The 21,701-nt window shown below is 37.1% G+C and overlaps 1 protein-coding gene across 5 annotated transcripts; it reads right to left on the reverse strand.

The window, feature by feature from the left end:
- Positions 1-2,874: 2,874 nt before the first annotated feature.
- On the reverse strand, positions 2,875-21,411 carry LOC127934879 (chondroitin sulfate proteoglycan 5-like). Of its 5 annotated transcripts, none has more exons than XM_052532415.1 (7): positions 20,668-21,411; positions 12,399-13,194; positions 8,896-9,084; positions 8,322-8,397; positions 7,701-7,757; positions 6,144-6,269; positions 2,875-4,160 (listed from the first exon to the last, which is right to left on the reverse strand). In XM_052532415.1, exons 1-7 carry the CDS (start codon positions 20,759-20,761, stop codon positions 3,870-3,872), a joined length of 1,629 nt encoding a protein of 542 aa, XP_052388375.1. In that variant the 5' UTR covers positions 20,762-21,411; the 3' UTR covers positions 2,875-3,869. The 5 variants fall into 5 exon arrangements, with proteins under 5 accessions (XP_052388375.1, XP_052388373.1, XP_052388376.1 ...); XM_052532413.1 differs by having other exon boundaries at positions 8,244-8,397; XM_052532416.1 differs by lacking the exon at positions 7,701-7,757 and having other exon boundaries at positions 20,668-21,410.
- Between the last annotated feature and the right edge of the window lie 290 nt (positions 21,412-21,701).

Raw genomic sequence — 21,701 nt, forward strand, 5'->3', positions numbered from 1 at the left:
TCCTCATGAGAGTGACAGGGTAGAAGGGGAACGAACACAACTTACTCGGACAATGCAGATAACATAGCAAATATAGGATATACAGAAAATTATACACCAGAAAAACAAAAGTAATGAAAGAAAAAAAAACAGAACCTACATTTAAATGAGAAAAAAAATGTCAATAAAGTTTATTCACAGTATAATGATGCATCGAGGGTAAAACAATAATAAACGTTAATAAAATTACACATTTCTGAGAAATAAAAAACACTAAATGCGTCAATTCATTGTACAAGTATTGTAATACAATGACCACTAAACATTTTTAGCATTTCTCAAAAGGATGTTTTTTTTCATGGTTCACTCACCCTTAAAAAAGCCCTGGTTTCCAGGAGTAATAAGCTAGTAATTACAGAATTTCCTGTTTTTGGTGAATTGACCTCTAAGCAAATCTTCTCTGTGTATCTGTAGGCTTGTGCAGTAGCTGAAATATTTTCCTTTTTTTTCCCTCTGTTTATGTGCAGGAAATTTATGGAGTCACTAAGCAGTGACTCTGTGTTTAAAATAGACATGTTTAAATCTCTGTCTGACGCTCTGTTGGAAAAATGTGCATTTCTCAGCGTAAGACCAGACACTGTCAAGAACCTCATTCAGGCCATGCACGGTGAGAGTAGACACACACACACAAAATTAGAACAAAAACATTTAATTTGTGATAATGTGCATTCCTTTTTTTAATCAGTCAGTTCAACATTAAAACAAGAATTTTATTATATGTAGTTTGTAAACTGATGTGACTATGATAATTTTGAACAAATACCCAACATCTACTATCATTGTTTTTTTATGGATTTGATTACATTCAGTTATGTGTGTGTTGCAGCATCTAATGTTTACACTGATGTGGGTTCATCTCTGGAGAGGTCCGTAGTGCCCTTGAGGAAGATGAGGCTGGGGAGAAGAGTTTGATGGAGGTAGTGGGGCAAAAGTGATTGCCAACAGGGCCTGTAGTCTTTCAGGATATTCAAAAACACACACAAAATGACAACAGACAACAGTCAACAGGGGATGCCAAAAAAATCTTCCAGGTGATTTGGATCCTTTATGGTCAACACTAGATCTGATGCCTGAAGAGTGAACACACACTAATACTTGCCTTTTCTACATGGCCAGTACCAACACAAAGTTACACTGTACACTGGACTTAGCAAATGTACTACAAGCAAACAGAAAAATGGTTTTGCATTGTAATTCTATGCAGTCATCTAATATTGAGTCCAGTTTCACTCTATTTCTATTCCTAAATAGCACTTTAGTTTGCACTGTAATGAGAATGATGATGATGAGGAAGAGGTGATTATGGTTCTTTCTGTTAGGATGTCTTTTCTGAAGTATAAACAAAGCTTTATTTTAGCTCTGTATACATAACAAAATTGTAATAATAAAAAAAGGGACAACTGTGTTTTGACCGAAGACTAGCAGTACTGTCTGATGTGGAGATGTTGCTTCTGTTTTAAATTCAAAATGAAAGGAGATTAAACTTAAAAATGTGTTTACATGTGTTTACAAGCTCTACCTGGACATTCAGTTGTAATGCTTGGTAACACATAGAGAACATCTGTGAACAATCTTCAGGTCTCTCCCTGTGTCAATGGCATTCAAGCCAGTATTTTGGGTTTGTTCCCCATGTCACACCAGTGTTGTTTTTAGGGTCCTTCTTGTGAAAGGTGAATTTTCACTAGTCTGAGCTCTGTCCTCTAGAGCAGATTTCCCCTGCAAGTTTTGTGGTAGGTATTCCCATTAATACTGCATATGAAATATAACCAAAAAAGATCATACAGAGGATCATACAATAAACATACTGCTGTGTGCTAATGTACTAAAAGCGCCACTGCTGTAATATGGCCATATGATGGCAGTGTCTGGTTGTGTTCCGATGTAGGACAGTCTATTATGAGCGTGTTATTATGTGTCCCTCTTTCTACATGGGTTAATGGAGCTGTCTAGATTAAATCAACGGGCTTCATTTGCTTCGGGCACAAAAAAAAAAAAAAAAAAATCAAACGCATTACTACACGTATATCCTGCAGTAAATATATGTAAATTAAACAGGAATGCTCATATTGAGTCAGGTCTTTTGGAGAGACTATTTAAGTCAATTAAAAAATTTTTTTATCTTTCTCAAACTGTATTCATGAACGGGTCAGAGGATAATTAGGATGGGTCACAAAGTGCACACTATGCGTTGTGGGTTGTCACTGGAATCTACTATTGAACACAGTATTGATGTATCTTGTTGCATGTAAACATGAAAATGGCAAACATGCACAATATGTGTTTGTTGAAAGTCATAAATGTCTGTATTAGTAGTGAGCTCAATTGCCCTTTACTCTTCCGAGACAGTTTTTTTTATTTCAGCAGTCTGTGCACGGCATCCCTTGCTTTTGACTTGCTATGGAGTGAATGCTGGGAGAGCAACTGACCCAGTTTTTCTTCGTAAGATGGTTTTGGCTTGAACAGAACAACAGACTCTTTGCATTGAAGCATTTGTAAAGGACAGAACATGGTATTAGTTTAGATTATCAGTCAGTCCTCACATGCACACTGCATGTGCAAGACAACACTGAACTTTTTGACAAATGTACAGTTGTGCCTTACTGTTTCTCTCTCTCTCTCTCTCTCTCTCTCTCTCTCTCTCTCTCTCTCCAAAAATGATTTCTCTCCCCAAAACCTTTCCTCACTCCAATTTTTTTTTTCTACCAAATACTTTTTTTCTCTCTGCATGGAATTTTGCCATTTTTTTTTAGGTACAACAAAAGAAAAAAAAAAGATGGCTAGCTAACAATTTAGCATGCAACAGATTCTGCAATAATTAAGCATGAAAGCTAATGCTTACAATTCTTCCTGTTGATTTATTCTTGAATAATACATTTACAAGAAAACATGGGAGCACTTTATTTTACACTCCTGTTCCTCATGTACATACTGTGTATTATAGTAATTACAATAACTATTTAATAACTAGGTACTAACCCTGAACCTACCCCTAAACCTAACCCTACCCCATTGTAGTTACCTTGTGTTACCAGAACTTTCTTAGATAAATACACTGTAAGTACATGTTAGTACACGTACTGTAAAATAAAGTGCAACCAAAACATGATAACACAAATCTTATGACAAACATGATCTGTTGCGTTTGGCTTGCTTAGTTGGGGACACGACTGATTTCACATGCACTATTGGAAGAGAGTTGAAAAGGATGATGATTGATATCACAGAATCATCAACGAACTGGCTTTGGCTGGAAAAATGTCTCTGTTACTGCCCTCTTGCATTATTGACAAACTACTACTATGACCAAATTTTTGTCCGAAGAACCAACAATAAACACTGTCAGATGTAAACAATTAAATTATTTATTCTCAAAGTTTTAATCTAACCTCAAAAACACACAAAAAGCACCTTGTTAATAATAATAGTTATCAAGTTGTTTGCCCTGAATGTTTACAGGTTCCATCATTTTTGTGAATGCATGTGTATGAATATGAATGTGCTGTTTGACAAAACACAACATAAAACATGGCACCATAACACATATCTGAGATCCATGTTTGTCTGTAACACCAAATTAACAGTTTCTCGACTTATTTTTCCTTTATTCTCCTGTTACACATCAATGCTAATTCATTTCATCATTTATCATCTACTAACCTTTGTTGCGATGCGGAGTGATTTTGTTTCGGTAAAGGCCTACGCTAAAATGCATCCCATTTCATTTCTTGTTTATTCACAAGACTCACTCATTACCAATCAGTGTCTTAAATTTCTCACAGTCAAGTAGCATGTAGGATAAATTTGCCATTTTTTTTTGGACATCACTACTGTTAAGGTGTGTAGTCCGTGCCCAGGTGAGGGCTGGATGAGCCGGACAGGACTCCCGGTAGGGAACGTGTGCTAATGGGGCAGTAGCTGGGTTCGGAGCTACGTCTGGGGAAGAGCTGGGACACAGGCCTCCCCTGTACCGATCTGCCAGGAGGAAGGCGCAGCACAGGTGACTTTTTAGGGGATTTGGGGTGCTTGTAGAGAAAGACATTGTAGTGCAGTGGCGGGCTTGTCTCGGGGAGCATTTTCGCCTCTTTGGGGAGAAGCAACTCTAAGTCGATGGTCACACCACCCTGGACACACACATACACACAAAGGCACAGTGCACAAGCATAACGACACAAACAGGAATAATAATAAAAAAAATTTAGAAGCACATACAACACAGATTGACAAACCCATTCATAAATAAAAGGCAAGAACTTATAAATAATTCAACATATAAATTGCATGAATTGTTGATAACGTCTCCATTCAGTACCAGAAAATTATTTAGATTAAGAGTGAACAGAGAAAACTATTAGGTCTTTTTTTTTTTTTACATTATCGAATGATTTGAGGGTTGACACTAACCCGGCACAAACCATGAGCGGTGAATGAGGTGAGCATGAGCAAGTAATCGGCTTGTAGGAGTTGATCTCTTATTATCAAGTATGTAAGCTGGAGTAAACAAAGGATTGTACTTCACTTGCTCTCTGTATTAAACAGAGGCCAAGGTTAATCTTATCAAAGCCTTTGTAATACCTTATTTCCAGCTGTCAAATTTACTAGACTGAGTGCCTGCTAGTTCTGATCTGGTCTGCTTATAAATCCACTGGAAACATCTGGCATTACTACCAAATTAAACGTTAATGTCTAATTCTTACATCAGTAATTCAATTCTTAATAGATTAGATAAAAAAAAACTCAGTTTCTGCTCTTTGGATAGACTTTCAGAGGAAAGCAGCTTTTCAAACTTAAGGTGTTGCACTTAGGTGGGAAACTTCAGAACTACTGTAGCTTCATCTCATTTTTAGCAGTTAATAGACAGGATTCTTATGCTAATTTACAAGTGAATCTATTGATGAGTGATGCAAGACTCAACAAGCAAGTAAGCACATCAAAGCTAAGTTAAACTTCCTCTATATTCCCATTCAAAGGTTTGGGATCAGTAAGATAAGATTGGGATAAGTAAGCTATTGTAAAAAATATAAATAAAATTCATCATTTTGGAAAGAGGAAAATTGTTACTTATGAACATGTTCTACATCTAGTTATATGATATATTGATTTGTGTCCAATTTTTTTATTTCCCTTTGCCAACTCACAACCAGAATGGACAGCAAAAAATATTCATGTTTTGTCTAAATTATGCAAACCCAAATATGTAAAGTCAACCTAGCCTTTCAAGAAATGTCCTGTGTGGTTAGCAGTATCCGAGGAAAGCTAAAGCCATGCACAGAAGCCAAGCAAAAGAGTGAGGAGGAGCAGTGAAAGAGTTAAAAGGAGTCAAAACAGGAGCATGGAGTTCAGGAATACTCAATCACGTACCGGTAAAATGTTTTATTCCAAACAAACTGCCTTTATTTATTCCCATTCGAAAAAGAAAAAAAAATTCAATACACCAAAATAATTTGAAATCAATTTGTTTCAAAACACAATGAGCATTAAAATTATGATACGGCAAATAAATATTAATCTAAGCAGTATTTGTACATATACATATTTAGATGTATGCACTGACTAAGTTTTACACAGTCTAAATAGCTACGTTATTTCCCCACAGATGTTTTCTTGTGTACCAAAGAACACCAATGCATGCTGACTTGAGTAAGACAGGACAGACAAGAGTTCAGAGATGACAACGGTGAGGACTAAAGGTCAAAGGTTGAAAACCTGGAGGCTAAACCTTTGGGTCATGGGTGAAGTGTTTTACAGCATAGCATGAACACAGCATAAAAAAGCTTGACATGACAGAATGCAGTGTGACATCAGCAGTGACAGCAAGCAAGGACAAGGTGAATGCACCAACACCAAATTGCTGATATGGTACTCTCCACTGTATGATGACAGAGTACAAGCAAAAGTTAGCATGCTAGTTCAGTGCTTTGTTTGTTTTGAAGCCCACATTTAGCCATCCGGGGGAGAGTGCAAGGAAGAGTGCCATGCCAAGAGTGCTTAGTCCACTAATTAGGGAATTTTAGTCATTTAAAGGTGTCAAAAATGTGTCTTGCTACAGTCACAGCACTAGCCTGTGGCAAAGGGTGTTACTACACGTTGTTCTGCAGTGAGTTTACCTCCTCTGCATTGTCTTCTGTTGCAGCCTTGTCGTCTTCCAGTTTTGGCATGAGTGAGTTCTGGTTCTTCAAAGACTCGTCCTCTTTAGGGGGACATTTGCATGGCTCTTCTTTGCAAGTGCAATCCTGTGGAGTAACACACATACACACAAGATGACAATGAAGGGAAAAAAGTGACAAAATGTTCCACTCCAGCCTTTTACACCTGGCATTAAGATCTCAAATGTGTCTCCGGTGACCACTTCCAATACAATCACACAGAACTATCAGTGCATAACAGTCATATTGACTGTTTCTGATATCTGTAGTGCTTTTTGGAGCTTGACAGCCCCCTAATGAACAAGTTTTCAAAAGTTTCAGCAGTTTTTTTCTATTTAGCAAGAGACATCAACACACTATAAGCACAGAGGTTACACAAACTGGATATTATGGCACTAACAGTAAGCCTTGCTTATTCATAAGTATTCATAACGATACTTGTTAAAATAGTGTTTGCAACACAGTGTTTACTGATGTGATCCTGTCTTATTTACTAATGCTAGGCATTACAAATCACTTAAAAGCAAAGCTTTTTTGAGAACAACTTGATACATAGTGATATCCCTTTTTGAAAGCAAAAAGGCAGTGATTGTACATGCCATGGAGAGGAAAGAAAAGAAGACTATTCATGCTGTTGAAATCAGATGTGTAAATACTTATTCTCAAGAGAGAGAAGATGAAAATTGTCAAATAAAATCTCCCCAGAGGCAAAAAAACAAGTCAACAACTCACAAATAAACACAGTCAACTGGGGATATATTCAAAAGCTCTTTCGTTTCTGATCTGTCATCATTCATCCCTCATTTCTTGCCTCATCTCAGAGCGTCTTGCTCTGTTTCTCCTCCCTGTTGCACAGTGAAGCTGTCAAACTCTTTTAATCATAAAAGAGTCTCTTCCACTATGAGATCACTTGGGGAATGGAACGGTGGAGTTGAATGATGTGAAGAAATTTCATTTGTGCAGGCAATGCAACCCCCACATAATCAAAAGGTTTTAGTTTCACCTCAGAATAATCAAATGGCCTAAACCAGAGTGCAGGAGAACAGGATCTGACAAGTTCAAGGTTCACCAGGTACTGCAGGGTTTACAGCAGTAAGACCGCTGTTTGGTCTTTCATTAAAGATGAACTCTACTCTGAAAGATGGGAGCACAGAGAAAGGCTCTTTTCCCAAATGTTTCCCTTGTTTCATCCATCTGTTCATTTGCTGTCGATGTCTTGATGATGTTTTGTGTTTGCATTAATGACTTTGAATATACCTCACAATGTTAAGTTGCAGGAATCAAGTTCTCACAGTAAAGTCACAATAGCAACTGTGGTGAGGAAGCGTTTATTTTAAACCACTAAATCTATTATTGCTTGTCTACATCATTTCTTAGGAAGTAAAGGCTTAAGATGGATTTCAACTATGAGAGTGGTGATAGTTGTGAGTGATAATGAAGCTACAGGATTAAAGCATTTTATTTGAATCAGCGGGGTATCAAAGCGTACTGGGAGGCGGTCAGTTTGAGACGTCTTACCTCGCTGCAGGGATCCTCTTTGGGTTTATATTCCCACGTGTATCTGGTCATGGTTTTCTAAGGAGTGGGGTGGCAGGAGAGGATTACTCTACTGATACACTTCTGACAGTTTGTCATCATTCCCTCTTAATTAATCAACACCTCAGCCTCAGCAGATATTCCATTAAATTCACTATTCCCCAAGATCAATTAGGACTAAAACCGTTTGACAAACATTGCATTGACTGCCTTACCACTACACAACCGCTAATATGATCAGTATGTTAGGAAACATATAAGATAATGCAGTTTCCACATTGCTTCACACAGCCAGTAGTCCTTTACATGAACTCAGGGGGCACATACGAGTCAATGACAACAGGTAATGGAAAGATGGGGTGAAGAAGAGGATGGTTTTTCTATTGATGAAGAATGGAAAGAAAGTGAAGAAAGGAGTAAGATAATAAGCATACAGGCTAAATGGAAGGAGAGAGAGAGAGCACTTTATACTTCCATTACTCATGCACAGGAAAACAGATGGGAAGAGAGGAGAGGAAAAGTTACCTGACACATAAGGTTATCATAGCAAGCCAAAGCACGGGCATGGGGGAGGTTAGTCGGGGTGTCACAGAGTTTCCTTACATTTGCCTGAGAGCCCTCTGCGACAGTGGACAGCGAGAAGTTATCGATGTGCTGCTCCGACTTAGGACGAAACTTACTGAAAGACAAAGAAAATAAGTAATATAACAAAATATAATGTCATTTGTATTTGACTAATTATCAGTGTTCTTTGTGTCACATGATCCTTCAGTAAAGGATGATAGAAATAGAAAGTGGCTCGGACATTTCTGCTGTATTTAACACAGTGGATCAGTCCTGATGGGCAGTTGAAACTCAAACATGAACAATTTCCACTGTTGTCATTTTGACTTCATTACTATACTCCCTTCCCTTTATCTCTTCCAGTTTTCTCCTTTCTGTTCCACTCCTCTGCTCTCAAACTTACCCTTTTCTTGGCCTGTGTTTAAATGCCTTTGGCTGCTTAGTATATAGGTCACTCTTGTGTTGCACTGCCAGACTGGTGATATCATTGTTTTCAAAGTCCATGTTAACACTTTTTATTGTCCTCCAGCCTGTATGTGCTCCATCAAGCAAAATATAAAAAGTTAAATCTAAAACTAGGGCTCTCAGAAGTGTGTTTACATGCACGTTTCACCTGTGCTTGCGAAGTCGTCTGTTTTCAGTCTTTAGCACGTGCATCCTCTTGGAGAAAACGACTATAACCATGAAGAGGAGTAACAACATGACAGCAGCTCCACCCACTGCTATACACATCACTTGGAAATCAGAAATGACCGACTCGCACCTTGAACCTTTGTTCCAGATATACTCCTGAATGTTACACCTACAAACAACAGAGAGAGGTGTTAGAAAAGAGGCAGTTGAGCAAACATACAAACTGGTATATATAATAATTCACTTCTGTGATATTTCATATGTCATGTTGTATAAGCATGATTTAGGACAATGCAGGCTATGAACACAGAAGGAAGTGTGTTGTACGGCCTGTTGACACATTTATCATTACTATGATTTGACTGCAAGGTTATTCCTACAGCTGCATGACTGGACATATGGCCCTGTCAAGGACATGTACTTTATCTGTGCAGGTCCCACAGAGAATAAAGCACCCGAGCTGTGCTCAGTTCACAGCTTCCAAAATAGATTTACAAATTCTCTCATTTACCAGTGTTTTCATAGTGTCTGAGGTGCTCATTATCCTATTGAAGTATTATGTAGTGCATATTAGCCTATAGGTCAATAAAAAAAAAGAATACTGAGTGATTTACATTTTAGAAATAATATTTCTAATTACATTTTTGTCGGAAGAGCAAAAACTATAGTTTAAAATGAAGCCAAATCAAATAACAATAAACTAATGGACACGCCGTATGATGCTGGTCAAACACAAACCACAAACATGTACTTAAACTCTGCAGCATATGGGTACATTTTGTAATGAGTGAAAGGCCAATCAATACTGCAGGAAATCATTGCTTAGTGTACATGTAGGCCGTATTTACTATTAAGCCTAAAAAGATCAATTTGAACTTAGTTTTACTGTCAATTCTACTAACTACCCATCCATTTAGTGTAACCATCAGCTGCGCTACACATTTAGCAAATGCACCTCCCCACAGACCATATGTTCATCTAATAGTTCACTTTTTATGTGCACTACAAATGGAAAACTGGTCTTTTCTAATAGCACTGACCCATTAATGTAGACAGCACCCGGTCATGCCTTCTCTCAGTGATCGACAAGTTAACCCTGTGGCATGTGCAAAGTCCAGCGCCTGACTGAAAGTTACTAGTGCATACCGAAATATGGCTGGACTAAATGTGGTTTTGCTTAAAAATGTAATAAATAAAACAGACCAGTTAATTAATATAAATGAATAAAATCAATTAGTTAATTTTTATATAAATATAATTAATATAAAATATTAATTCTAATTATTTACCTACATATTAACAAATTATTGTATCTATTTTACATATTTTTCCTTAGTTTATATTGTTATAATAAATCAGTACACTTGTAAAGTGCATTATTTTTTAAATGCCTAATTATCCATTTTACTCTATTATGTTACTGATATTAAAATAAAGAGAAATATTTGACTACAGTAAAGTCTCAAACTTTTCTCTGCGATAATGAACACCGTTCAGTTACAATAAGGCAGGGAAGCAAGGGTCTCTGCTGATTTAATTCTGAATTTAAAGCTGTGGATGTAAGGGTGCATCAAGAGTAGAGTCATCTACTCAAAAACACATAGCTTATCACATCACATCATCTTGCATTGAAGCTTCAAAAACAAGATTCTTAAAACTCCAATATTATGGCTCAAAGCACCAGCTTTAGGCAGGGTCTTTAGCTCTTAAACTGAAATACACTCATTCTCAGATCTGGGCTCTGACCCAAATCCCTTTGAAGAAATGTTTAATAAGTGTCTGCACTGGTCTCTGAGTAGAGTTGTGGCAGTAGTGGATGCTGGTTTAGAGTGATATGCCACCAAACCACGATGACCACATGAGTGTGGTACTGAAATAACAGCAGTTGACTGTGAGACAAATGCTAAACATGTACAGTATACTGGATGATCTCAAGAATGAGGAATTACCAAACAATTGGATTTTGAAGGACATTGATGGCAAAAACTGGATCATTCTGCTCTGCTCAACCACAAAACACATACTAGACCAATCATGTTTAAGGCAAGATCTAATGATCATTGATATTTCTAACAGATGGAGGGGAAAATAATAAACTGAATAAGTGCGCTGTTGGCATAATTTTGTCACAAAACATTTCTCCAAACTACAACAAGGCGCCATCATGTTCTTGTAGCAGCAAATAACACATGGCTTAAGAACTTAAGAACTTTCTTTTAATATGTTTGCATATATATCTTATTTGTTTTATATATAGTAGAGTGTTACATTGGGCATTTAAATAAAGGCCATAAAGCTTTCCTAAACCCTGTGGCAACTGCTGCACAGTGTAAAAAATGCTTCCATGACATGGTTAGCCCAGTCCCACATGTGTTTGCATGAGTTTGGCCCTGTTTCAAGATCATTGAGGCTCAATGTAGTCTTCAACTGAGACTCAATCCATCTTCAATCCCAACATTTGATTCTGGGACATTTTAGAGACCAGCACTAAGCTTCTCTTGAAAATGTAAATCATAATCCCACACCATGAACAGATGCACGAACATGACCGAAGGATTGAGTTTCATCTTCAAACTCATTATGAATGTTTGATCAGATGCCACCAATGCTAGCAGAAACATCAGGGTGGTCTTTTGCGCATTCGTTTCGCTATGTAAATAAAGCCCAAACACACAAACCAACAGATATGAACGAAAAATGTTAAATATTAAGTTTCTGTACTGTATAACTTGTGTTCTTTCATTAATTTGTATATCTTGTTTAGTGTGTTTTTTAGAAGACTTGGCTACTCAGGCCAATTAGAGACAATCACTCACATTATTCCATTAAACACGTGATTAATTAAAACTGAACATAAATTATAAAACCACCCAAGATCACTTAAAACAGTTTTCAGCACTAATGAATAGTTTTACCAGAATGATGCATTGTAGTGGCAACCATCAAAATTACAAAAAGTTTCAAAACCGCTGAAATCGAGTGACTCTGCCAGTTTTATACGATCTGAAGTCAAAACAAAAGAATCCCCAAAATGTTTTAAGCATTTCAAAAGCATTAATTATTAATTCAGTTATGTTTCCACAACATAAAAACCTCAATTAAGTTTGTTTTAAATAAGACACGTTCATTTCATGGAAAAGTTTTCTTCAATTTAAATAACATTTTGATTGCATTATGATTGTTTACACCTATTCACACCAAGGAGGATAACTGTAAAGTTTTAATAATCGTTCTAATTCTAAAAGATCAGGGAAGTCCACACCACAATTATAATTAAAACACAATATCATAAGAATCATTTTCAGAGCATTTGTTTCCACTCAGTTAAAATCCACCCAAAATGAATGAGGTCAAGCGTTTAATGCCGCAGAACAGAAGACATAACACTTACAAAAACAGAAGAGTGTTGTGAATTGTTGAGGATGCTTACTTAATATAGTTTTGGTGTGAATGGGCCTTACCACATGAATGTGTGCATCTTACCGGCAAAAAGCACCAATACTGTCCACCACATAACACTGTCCTCCATTGAAGCAGTAACTAGGGAAGATGTCGCATGACGAGATACATGTGCCATTGTAACGCACAAAACCATAGAGACAACCGGAGGTGAGCACATCCGATGCTCCAGCTGAAGATTCTCCAGATCCATCATCAAGGGTAATAACTCTAGCGTTGGAGGGAACTGTGCTGGCTATGAGAGGAACGTTTTCATCTTCCATGTCAGGTGGCAATGGTTGGCTCTCCTCTAGATAAACTTCAGTGGGTGAATAGTCAGGTGATAGATAATCATAAAAACTACCCTGGAGCTCCTGAACCCAAGCAGGAGGATCAGGAACACTCTGTTGGTAAGAAGGATTGTAAAAATTCACCTTGATAACTTCTTCTGGTTGGGAAGGGGTGGACTCAGGAGAAGGACTAGTGACCGGATCTATAAACGTCCCATCCGCTTGTAGTCTCTCGCTTTTCCAGCGTGGAGCACTGTCCTCAGTTCTCTCCTCGTTAAAGTCTAGCTGGGACAGGCCACGTGTCCGGGGTTCAGCCAGCGTGGGCAGCCGGGCAGCCATGCCGTCTATCGTCAAATCAATGACGTGTTCCCTTTCAAAACTGCTGTCCCTCACAGCACTGGATGAGGTTTCTCCAAGGCTGCCGGACTCTTCTCCAGCTCGTGGTTTCTGAGAGTGAACGTGGGTCCTGGTGATAGGAAGTGCAAGCTTAAGCCCATTCCCATTCAGGTCTGAGGAGTTAGTCCCAGTAGAGTTGGAGATAAAGGAACTGCCTGGAAAACAAACAATCAAATTATGAGAATTATAAAAAAAGTTAGTCACAAACTTACAATTTAGCAACTTCACAGTCATGCAGAGAGAGAACAAAAGACAAGATGTATACTCTGCATCACACACAAACCAGGACAAATCTGCTTAATTATACACTGCAGTGCGCGAGGCCCAGATTTCTTTCCAAAGCTGCTTGTGTTAGCTGGATTAGCAGCTCTGGTTTACTAATGTAAATTACTGAGCCTGAGCGAGAATTGGGATTCAGATTAGGATTAAGGGCTGTAGGTTGAGTCTTGCATTGGTCAGTCTGGATGAAAAAGATTTAATGCACAATGATAAACACACAACAGGGAATTCCTCTTCAGCACTGGAAAATCTCACTGACCTAACTGTTTGGTCTTTACTGATGCTCTAATGCAATCCACCTCAAATACAAACACACTTGACAAATAAATGTCAATTCTGTTTGATCATATGAATTAAGACCATTACAAAAAGCAGACCTGAGGAATACTTCGTCAAATTTCACTGTTTGACTTTTAGCAATCTACTTTACGTTTTTGACTGACAGTGTGAAATTCCATTTCCATGGTCATTCTTGGTTTAATTCCTCTTCATTGTCAGTTAAATCCAAGTCACACATGAACCCCTAACAGACACTCACTCACTCTCTCTCACACACACACACACACACACACCATTGCCAAGAAGCAATGTAAAGGGGTTGCCATTTTGGAACATCTCAAAAGCCATGTAAAACAGAGACTCTTCTGTCCTCTCTACTTGATTCGCTTCCTCTCTGTCTCCCATTGATTTATTCACACAATCCCCCCAGGGAGGCTAACAGAGCTGGCGGCATGTGCATAAATTAATTCTTACACACCTCACGTGATGTTCAAGTATTCTATTTAATTCTCACCTATAGGTTCCCACCAGCGCATAGTTTGATATCAATGCAAGAGTTGGATCCTTTTACTTTTATTTGGAAATATTTAACAGCTCAAAGCTGGACTGATGCCCGGATGAAACACAGTCACCCCTCAAAGACTGAGCAGGGGAGAGGATACAAGAGGAAAACTGTTGTTTTGATTTGCGTAACTCCTTGCCAAAGGGTCAGCAGATAGAAAAGAGAGAGGTTGGGGGAAAGAGTGTTGTTGAAAGAGAAATAACACAAAACACTTGCTATAATAGAGTGAAGATGGTAAAATGTGACAGTGAGAGTGTGTTTCTCTTTCCTCTCATTTGAAGACCAGTGCCAAAGCCTTTGACAAGAATTTCTGTCCCTTATTTAGTAAGCATGTCAAGACTGCAAGGGCAAGTGGGATAGGGAGGGAAAGGGGGGGGGGGGGTAAGATGATCGAGAGCAAGAAAGAAACGGGGAAGAGAACTATTTTCTCATGACCTCACCAGTGAGACATTTACATTTGTAAAAGTGTCTGCCATCTTCATTCTCTCACTGTGCTCATGGCCTCTATTTACCATTAATATCACATAAACTCAGAAACAGAATACTAATAAATGATGATCAGACAAGACCAAAAATCAAACTTTATTGCTATAGTACTGTAAAAGCAAAACTGTACTTTCTCTCTTCACCTTCATTTAAAAAACGCACATGTTCTTCCTCTGTCCAATTGACATTGTTTTTTTGCTTATGTAACACTCTTGAGGAGGAAAAAAAAGACGTTGCAGGGCATGGAAAATTGCAAATGCCAACATCTCTTCTCTTTTCTCATCCCTCCTAATATCTTTTTCTCCCTGATCTCTGATGAGCCAAACAGACCTGTAATCTGAGAGTATTTGAGGTAACATGTCAAGATGCTCCATGAAAAAAGTCCATGTACATGGAAAATGCATTAACAGTAGAATTACAATGGCACAAATGGTTTTAAATGTGGAAATATAGAGAGACCAAAAAAAAATATTTAGAAGCATATTTAAATGGTTTAGTTTTTTAGTTGTCCACAAAATGAAAGTTAAAGCCCAAGACAGTCCAAAACAACAATGGACCTCATTGCCTTTCTTTGTGTGCAGAAAAGGCATTTTAAATATTATTTTGTATTTAAAAGAAAATTTTGTGGGAACAATTCTTTTTCACCAAAAATTGGTAGTTCAAACCCTAATTAAAATAGCCAAAAAGTCAGCATAAAAAGACAATACTCTATTTCCAAACACATTATTGACCTTTTTGTGAACAAGTCATCCATCACAGTTTCAATTTACTGTAATTTACTGTTTTTCTTTCTTTCTTTCTTTTTTTGACCTTGGCATTTTTAATCAAAATCGATTTTCGCCAGATTTCAGAAATGACTTCTCTTTGGTGATGTACGCAGAACTTTTCCATTCATTTAGTCTGCTTAAACCCCAGTATTTCTTACAGTTCGCACATTCTGATCTGCTTGCATCCAATCAACAACCAATGGATAAAAGACCAGGTCTACATGTTTTTCTATTTTGATAATCCATTTCGGATGTACACTACAATGCACAAGAAAAGATCTGTCACTATTTCTTTAGTTATTTATATGAAGTCTATACTCTTTATGTAAGAGACAACTTAACATTTAATTCTCCTTACCTTAATTTCAAATCTGATAACTTGGTGTCCTAAAGGCAAGTGTCATCCTAAACTTTGCTGAATAAAATCCACACTGCCACGATGCCACCCATGTGCTTAGTTATAAATAGCTGTGATGCTGCTTGGGTAGGGAGCTGGCATGGATGTCCTTGGCATCAAGGACGGGTTTAGATTCACAGGAGGATCAGTGCAAGACAAACAGACCTATAGAGATGCCAGACCTGTGGGATTAAAAATGCCATCCCAACCTGTGCTACTGTTGTACAGTCTGTCCCATTAGTAATAACGCCAGCCAAATTAAATATTCGGGCCAAAAACTGCACTCAATGTGTTGAGATAATGCACAATATAAATGTTAGTTTGGGCATAAACATGCACCAGTAATGAGCATTTGTGCAGATTAGAGAAGATCAGTTATTGTTTTTTTATGATAATCAAAGAAAGCAAGAGTTTTTTTTTGCCCCACTGTGTAAGATACAAACCCACACACTGTCAGAGGACCAGTGTACGTACAGAGGAGTTATGCCAGGAAAGAACATTTCAATAATATTTAGTCCAAAAATGTGTACTGTAGAAGGTAAAGATACATATTTTATCAGATCTATCTACAAAAAAAAAAAAAGGAGCTTGAGCATTTAAAGTGACACTTGACATATATGCAGTGCACGCTTACAAAAAACAGAAAGTTAACATTATTGGTGTGGATGCTGATTTCATACTGATCATATTTTACATTAGTGATTAAGCATTAAGATTAATTAATGAATGCTTTTAATAAATAATTATTTTAGTTTTTCATAACATTCTAAACATTTTCTAATTGCCTAAAATAATCATTTTAAAATTTTATTAAACTATAAAATGTTAGCATTACACATTATGGCAACACTTTACTATAAGGTTCCATTTGTGAACTATATTTAATGCATTAACTAACATTAGCAATGAGCAATACATTCGTTACAGTATTTATTCATCTTTGTTAACTTTAGTTGATAAAAAATACAGCTGTTCATTGTTAGTCCATGTTAGCTCAGGTCCATTAAATAGCATTAATAGATACAACTTTTGATTTGAATAATGTATTAGTAAATGTTCGAAGCAACATTAAGTCCAATTAATAAACGCTTTAGAATTATTTTTCACTGTTAGATTATGTTAACTCATGTAGTTAACTATTGTTAACAAATTGAACCTTGAAGTGTTACCAATAATATACATATAAAACATTTCACAAATAGAATCACTTTTTTTTGGACATGCACATTTAACTGACAAATGTTCCAAATAATGCTTGCAGAGAAATCTCAATTTGATCTTAATCAGGTTAATGCATCCACATTGCTGGTTGATAATCAAAATGTTCAAATTCCATTAATGCAAGGATATTTTTAGTGCACATTAACATGGTCGGTGCATGTGCACCACACAGAGTGTTTGGAAGAGATCACTCCCCTTGTCCAACACAGCATTCATCACAGTCACTGAGTTTAACAAGTACAAAACTGGATCAATGACATGATTCATTCAACTGTAATGCTTTACTGCACAGATGCTGAAGATCAGCAAGTGTCCAACAGGTTGTGTAGTTCCATAAGTTTCCAACAGTTTAGGCAGCTCTAGTGTCAGCGTCTGATATAATAAACACAGTTGGCCCTCACTGGGAAGGCTAGGCGGGCGCTAACTCTAGCTCGTTGATGCTAATGCTCATTGACAGTCTCTGCTGTTATGAGACCGCAGTGGCAGATGGCTCTCTTGTGCCAAGTGTGGAAAGAATCTAAGCAAGTTTAGCGAAAAAGTGTACAAAAAAAATTATCTGAGATTGAAAATATGTTCAGTTTTATAAAGTTTCGTTCATTATTATTGAAACAAATGTAATTCCATAGAGTAATGTAATTGCATGGTTCAACGACTAAATATGTGAACATTTTTGTGAATGCATCCTGTCTGTCGCTTTTTCTTTCTCTCTCTCTCACTCTCTTAAGGATGAGGAAGTAAGTGCTTAAAGGGGGGGTGAAATACTATTTCATGCATGCTGAGTTTTTTATACTGTTAAAGAGTTGGATTCCCATGCTAAACATGGACAAAGTTTCAAAAATTAAGTTGTACGTTTGAAGGAGTATTTTTGTTCCAAAAATACTCCTTCCGGTTTGTCACAAGTTTCGCGAGAGCGTCGCGAAATGTCACAAAAGAAGTGTGTTTTTGGTTGCGAGGGCAATACAACCCTGCACAGATTATCAAAAAAAAAAAAAAAGACATTAAGGGACCAGTGGACAAAGTTTATTTTTACAGAGCATCGACGGAGTTGTGCAAGTGTTTTTGTTTGTTCACTGCATTTCGAAGATGCTTGTTTTACAAACAAGGCCCAGTTTGACGCCGGATTTGCGTATCGTTTATTTCTTAAGGATAATGCAGTCCCAACGAAAAAGGGCCACGATCGTGTGTTGGAACCACAGGCGGTGAGTAAAACTGCTTCAAATATCTCTGTGTTGTTAACTTAGCTATCGGCGCTCAAGCACATCAAGTAAACCTTGTACACCTTTAAAGAAAAAAAAAAAGATGACATAAAGTGGAACTTAGTCATTTTCCAAAACGGCTAAGCATATATATACAGTTTCAATACATACCACATAGAGATGTCCTGCTGTAGTCATTGCTGCTGCTGCTCTCGTTCAGTTTCAGCCTCGGGATCTGATTCTGGATCATAAATAAACGACTGAATCTGACTGTTAGCCATGGTTTGTTTTGGATGATGTTTTTTTTCCTCACGGTAATGTCACAACTTCCAAACGCTCTCAACGCAAAAGCCTACTGGCGCTCGTGATTCTTTAGCTCCGCCCACACGTCACGCCTCCAGATGCTCGTGTTTTTCCGAAAAAAATCGGCACAGACTATTTTTCTCTTATAAATATAATAAAACTAAAGACTTTTTGGAGATATGAAGGATGCAGTACTACTCTATACTCAAGATTAACAGGAGATTGAGTTAAAATGAATCCCCCCCCCCCTTTTAATCTTGGCAAAAACAACAAAGAAGAGAAAAAAGCTTTTTGTCACAGCATGCCCACTAATTTCAACTAGGCACTAGCAATACATGTTCTATTATAGTAATGATTGTCCCTAGTTTAGCATAACCTCAATAGAAACTCGAAATATTTACAGAAGGTGGCACTATAGCTACAGCTGACAACAAAACACATTTCAGCCTAATGAATAAATATGAAAATTGATTTGACTGAGCTATCCAAGTTGACTTCAATTTAAAATGGTGGGACATTGTTTAAAAGAATTGTGACATTCAATAGGAATATTGAGGGCAGGACTTGGTTTTATACAAAGAGAACTGATGGACTGTAAAAAGAGCCATCTTTGACAAGTGGTGAGAAATATACAAGAAAGTTTTTTCTTTAATAATGTGCGCTGATTAATTGTTCTTCTTAAGGAAGATGTGCCACAGTAAGAGTGTTTTTGAATGTGCTGACTTTAAAGAAGTGGTCGACCAATATAGTTATACTGTCTTGTCTGACATTTGGCACTTTTATTTTGACAGTACCAAGATGTAAAATTCTTTATTTGTGAAAATACGATTCCCACTGAGCACAGACTTGCTATATTAGTGAATGCATTGTTGGTTACAGTGTTTACTTCCTTTTTATTCATGTTTTAACTACTTTATCTGGGAGAAGTATTATAATGAGATTACAGAATCAACTTGATAAAATTTTTTTTTTTTAAATTTAGCAAGTTTAAATTTGTATTATATTAATCCATTTCACAATTAATTGTATAGTTTTTTAATATGTTTTTTGCAGCATCTTTTAATTAAATAGTGTAATATCATATTTATCTGCCACCTTAATATCAGCATCAACCATAAAAATAAATCTATATCATCAAAAAAATCATCATTTGCCAGGAAGTGTGTTAATCAATAATTCCAGCAACATGTCAGAGCAACTGCACCATTTACATCACGTTCCCATTCACATACATACACTCAGTCACCATTCATTCACGTCTAACAAAGAATTGAATTAGAATGACAACCGATCAGCATAACTGAACAGAGCCATGGACTGACTGCTAGCTACAAAAGCAAATTAGAGACAAGAGCAGCTGGATTTCTTAAGTGGCTTGATTATAATAAAAGGTTTGAATTGATTTTTATAAGGCCATGAGTGCTTAAGTCAACTTTATCATCAGAGCATGCTTACTTAAAATCCTGTTTTGATGAAAGAGGCATGTCTCTGAAGAGACAGTGATGCGATAATACACCGATTTTGGGAAGTTGGCCAAGAGGTCAGAGGATCAGCTAAGTGCAACCATTTAAAGCTCCTTATGCAAATGATACTTTCCTACTTTACTTAGACATTAGAGAGTGAGGCCGAGGCAACTGTTGTGTGATCCAGGTCAACCACACCAACATGACAATTTGGTTCTCATGCAGCAAAGCCTATCGACCTATTCTTTGGGTGTAGCTCAGCAACATTTTTTTTTTTTTTTAAAGGAACAAATATTTGTCAATGGGTAAAGGGTCAACCCCCATTCTATAAATATGTGCATTTGGTAAACATAAACATATAGAAAGAAATGAAGCATCAAATACAGCTATAATTAAGAGTCGATATATATATATATCAAGCTTTCTTGAGTAATTGTGCTAACCATGTATTATCATTTAAATTGAATTTACATGCAAACACTGGATTGGGGACATCTTAGAGACCCATTTATTGCTTGGTCCGAGTGAATCGATTAAGTTTATTACATTTTTGATTCAAATTTGCAGTTTCTGTAATTTATCTTAAAAAGCTCTAACAAAAACAAACTACAAAGGTCCCTGTCAAAGGCAGGCATTCAGAAAGATTGTATAATAACAACTCAAATATATACTCACCATTAACACACAAAGAAGCGAAGTGAAGCAGCAGGACGCTGGACAGCACCATTGACTCCCAGCCTGCTGAACACAACCTGCGCCTGGACTTCATCCTCACACAGACGGGCTTCCAAAACACTTCTGCTGAACCAGGTGGATCTTCGATTTAACATATAGTCATACGGGAGATATTTCGGAGAATCTGAGCAATTATCCTAGACATAAATCTACTTCGATTGAAAGAGTCACGAACCGCGATGCTTCATGCTCAACTTCAGATGTTGTCTTCACTTGTTATTCCTCTTTGGTTGAGATTCAGTCCACCCTTAGCGTCGCTAGGGACCCGTCATTTCTTATCCTACTCCAACAAGATGCCAAGTCTCATTGGTAATGAGAGCCAGTATCAGGCGCCAACTAAGAAAGCGCTGCCACTGTCTACAGTAGGTTAATTCCAGCGGACGAGTGTTTTGTGTCAGTCGAACTCTCTCTCGGTTGATGTGAAGAATCTGCTCATGCGCCTCATTACTGACACAATTTGTGTCGTGTGAGAGAATCACTAAAATGTCCCCAATATGTCCCCACTTGCTGTTCCCAAATGCATTGAAGTTAACTTATATATATCAAATACTGTCATATAAATTGTTTCATTATAAATAATTTAACTGACCTCTTTGAATAAAGGTAGCCTACAAAACTGATGCAGGCGGTTCCCCCGAACAAAGCGTCTGAAACTGGGTCACCCATAGACGACTGTCCAAACATGTAGAGGGGAGGCTCCTCAACTACATAATAACAAAAATCACAGCGATCTGTGGAAATTATCCTTGGTCAAAGATGACAATTTTGTATTTGTATTTTTTTTTTTTTTAAATCAATATTAGTAGTATTATGTAGAATCTTAAATTATATTTATAAATATTTAGAATTAGATTTTAATATTTTCAGTTTCCAAGTTATAGTAATTTTGTTGTACTGTTGCAATTTTCTTTTAGTATTAATATATATATAGCTTTAATTTTGTTTCAGTTTTAGCTTTAATAATTTTAGTACTT

This window comes from Carassius gibelio, chromosome A19 (genome assembly GCF_023724105.1).
Source record: "Carassius gibelio isolate Cgi1373 ecotype wild population from Czech Republic chromosome A19, carGib1.2-hapl.c, whole genome shotgun sequence".
NCBI classification, from domain to species: Eukaryota; Metazoa; Chordata; class Actinopteri; order Cypriniformes; family Cyprinidae; genus Carassius; species Carassius gibelio.